This window comes from Coenobita brevimanus, chromosome 109 (assembly GCF_032717465.1).
Source record: "Coenobita brevimanus isolate Jiangsu-jjx chromosome 109, ASM3271746v2, whole genome shotgun sequence".
In the NCBI taxonomy this organism is placed as follows: domain Eukaryota; kingdom Metazoa; phylum Arthropoda; class Malacostraca; order Decapoda; family Coenobitidae; genus Coenobita; species Coenobita brevimanus.
Genome location: NC_137062.1, coordinates 32074936 through 32078317, shown reverse-complemented (window position 1 = coordinate 32078317; position 3382 = coordinate 32074936). Strand labels below are relative to the sequence as shown.

General features: G+C 49.2%; 1 protein-coding gene across 1 annotated transcript; it reads right to left on the bottom strand.

Moving 5' to 3' along the window:
* Positions 1-1754: 1754 nt before the first annotated feature.
* Positions 1755-2525, bottom strand: LOC145417119 (uncharacterized). The gene has a single exon (XM_080285901.1). The coding sequence runs from the start codon at positions 2523-2525 to the stop codon at positions 1755-1757; it is 771 nt and encodes a 256-aa protein (XP_080142027.1).
* Positions 2526-3382: the final 857 nt, after the last annotated feature.

Genomic DNA, 3382 nt, shown 5'->3' with positions numbered 1-3382 from the left:
AAAGTTCCTATCTGGCTATGGAAATAAGTCATTATATTGGAGTTTAAAATGCCTAACTCCTCATCTTCCACTAAAGAGGCCAGCATAACACCCCGAGGGTTGGCCTCACTGTTTCCCCATAGTGGATGGTGACCATTCATATCGGCTAGTAACAGAAAGGGAGAAGGAAGGCCATGAATAAGGCGTTCCAGATCCGCCCTTTCAACAGTTGCACTAGGAGGTAGATAAAGACTGCAAACTGTATACTGCCGACGTAAAAACATCCGGACAGCAACTGCCTGCAAGGGACTGGAAATATCCAGATGACTAAGTGGAATATCCTGGCGAAGGAAGATAGCAGCACCTCCATGACGACCTTGGCCCAGCACAGGATCAGAATAAAAAGCATTGTAGCCAGAAGGACCAGCAGGAGCAGTATCACCAACCATGGTCTCCTGGATACACATGCATAGCGGAGTAAATTGAGAAACTAGATGACACAGTTCCTCATAGTTAGCACGTAAACCCCGACAATTCCACTGGATGATAGAACCCATAGTGGAGGGGAAAATGATTAAGTGCGTGACTGTACACCTCCTGACATGCGAGCGGGTTTGGAATGATGCTTAGGAAGGCCCTTGATAAGAGACTGTCCAGCACCAGGAACCGGCGCTTTATGTCGAACATCCGTAGGCAAACGTGAGGTCGTGGAAGAGGAAAGTTTTACAACACTCTTCCTTTGAGGTGGAATAATCCGAGAATTGGACTTCCCAGTGTCAAAATTTTTGCGGGAATGTGGGGGCCCTGACGAGCCTCCAGAGAGGGAGACTGGCACTCGTGCTGAAAGGGGGACAGTCTTCTTTGGCATGCAGGTACATCCACTAATAGGTTTGTCACGGGCAGCAGCATGGAGCCCAACAGGAGGGGAGGTGCTACTCTGGACCCTGCCCAGGGCCCCCAGTGAGCTGAGAGGTCGAGCAGGAGGGATTAGGGTCCTGGCCTCCGAACGTGGAGGGGAGAGGGCAGAATTGTCTGAGTTAACTGGAGGAGAAACAACCGGTACCACAGAGGAAGAAGTGACCGACTCACCTGACTTGTTGGAGGGACCGCAAGCTGCCTCAGTCAGATCAGAGCATGCTGTGCCATCAGAAGGACTGCAACCACTCGTGCATCCCTCAGGGCTGGGGTCCTGACAAGCAGGGGAGGGCTTATCCCCTGGCTTTAGAGAGGGTACCTTCATGTCTGAGGCCACAGCGAAACCATCCAACTCGGTATCAGTGACCGGGACATCAGTATCTATGCCCGATACAATAGCACCGTCAGAGTGGCCACCCTGATCAGCATGGGAGGCTTTAGTTGGGGGAACATCTGTCAATGACTCAGTGGACTCATGAATGCGTTTGTTGGAGGACCGTTTAGGGCTATGTACCTCAGCCTGTACAAGTTCGGATGGAATCACAGAAGTATTCTTGGGCATATTCTTACAGGTACTAACTGAGGTGTCTTCTCCATCAGTACTTTCCACCAAAGTTGCAAATTTATTGCTGACAGGCACCGAGAGAATCTGCATCCTATCAGATGTGTTGGAGGTTGACCGAGTACCCAGACTCTCACGTCATTGAGAATTCTGTTCATCACCACCAGAATTGTGGCCTGACTGGACGGACCGTGATAGAACTGAAGCAAAGGAAACTCCAGGTCGTATATACATAGACATAACTCGGTGTTTAGCTTCCTTAAAGGTAATCCTTTCACGAGTCCGCAAAGACAAAACCTCACTCAAATTTGTATTTGTCACAAGCTTTGGAGGTAGCTGCATGGCCACCTCCACAATTGACACAGGTCTCTGTACCAGAACAATCTATATCTTCATGGGAAATTCCACATGTAGCACATATCGCAGAAAGGCCCTGCAACAATCGTCGACAGTATTTGCTAACGTGGCCAAACTTTTGACAATGAAAACAGCGTCTCTGACTGGGTATATACAGCTTCACCTTTAAGGACAACCAGGCAACCTTAATGGAAGAGGGAAGCTGAGTGACCTCAAACGTTAACAAAATGGAGGGCGTGGGCAGAAGGACACCATCAATTTTCTTATGAAATCTTTCCACTTTGATGACTCCATGTACCTTCATTTCCTCAAGAAGCTTTGCTTCTGAGTACCTAAGCAGCTCTCTAGAGTAGATTACCCCACGAGATTGGTTGAATGTGGGATGCGGCAAGCATGTAACTGGAGCCCCAGATACCTCAGATAGAGAACAGAGTCTGTCTTTCTCCTCTGGGGAGGTAACCTCCACAAGCAGGCTCCCATCGTGCTGTGGCAAAATTTTTGGCTCCCTGCCACATGTCTTAACGATTGTTCTATGGACTTCAAAAATGTCCAGTTCTGCCACTTTGACACCCTCTACTGCCCGGATCACCAAATACCGAGCAAAGTGGGCTTGTTCATAAAAGCCTGGCAAGACCTCACGCGGGGATGTAATTGGGCCAGACTTTAAGTGGCCCAGATGTTCCTCATATTTATTGTTTGTTTTAGTTTCCATTAAAGATTTAATAACTTCATTCCCCCACTCCTCCACCCACCACGGAGCCCAACAAGGGGAGGTCTTATGCCAGGGACAATGCCACTGGCGACCCCAGAGGCAGCAGGGAAGTATACGCGGGTAACCACCAGGGAACCCGAACAAGGGTGACTCCAGGACGGTAGGAGCCACCAGGCCCCCCAGTGCCCACTTGACCCTAGCCAACGCATGACCAGCCGATTGACCTGGTCGGGCCCAACCAGGCCACCCGTCTTGCCAGAATAAGGGACCAAAGAGGTGTATTGCTAGCTGCAGGGCTCAGCATACACAGCGTCGCTCAACCTCCAGGACTCCCGTCTCCCAGCATTACGGGACGCCACGCACGGCAAACACGTGGGGAGGCAACTGTCCTGCCCTAGATGGCAAATGGGCAGGGACTAACATCACCAGCAGGCCTCCTCCACCAGTGATGCAGGGGGCGCTTGGTCCACGTAGCTGACAAATACCGAACCCTACAAAGGTAGGCATGCCTCCAAAGTAGGTGGCACCGCCAACCACGCTTCAAGCCCCGCCACCACGTCAAGGTGACCCCCTGCAGCGGGGATATTATGTGAGGAGGTTGCTAACAACTGATATATTTTTTCTAATGATTCACAGATAGTTTTATAGTTTATACATTAGGTGAGGAGGTAGCTAACCATTGATAGATTTTCGTAATGATTAACAATGTAGCTTATATGTTGCAGTTATGTTTATGTGTGAAAGATGTACAAATAAAGGCAATGTGTTTATCTGTGATATTTCGTACTACAGATAGTTTATAGTTTATATAGTATGTGAGGAGGTAGCTAACCATTGATTGTCATGATTCACTGTAA

Excerpts from the sequence above, each read along its gene's own strand:
- LOC145417119 (XM_080285901.1), bottom strand. The coding sequence starts at position 2,525 with ATGGAAACTAAAACAAACAATAAATATGAGGAACATCTGGGCCACTTA.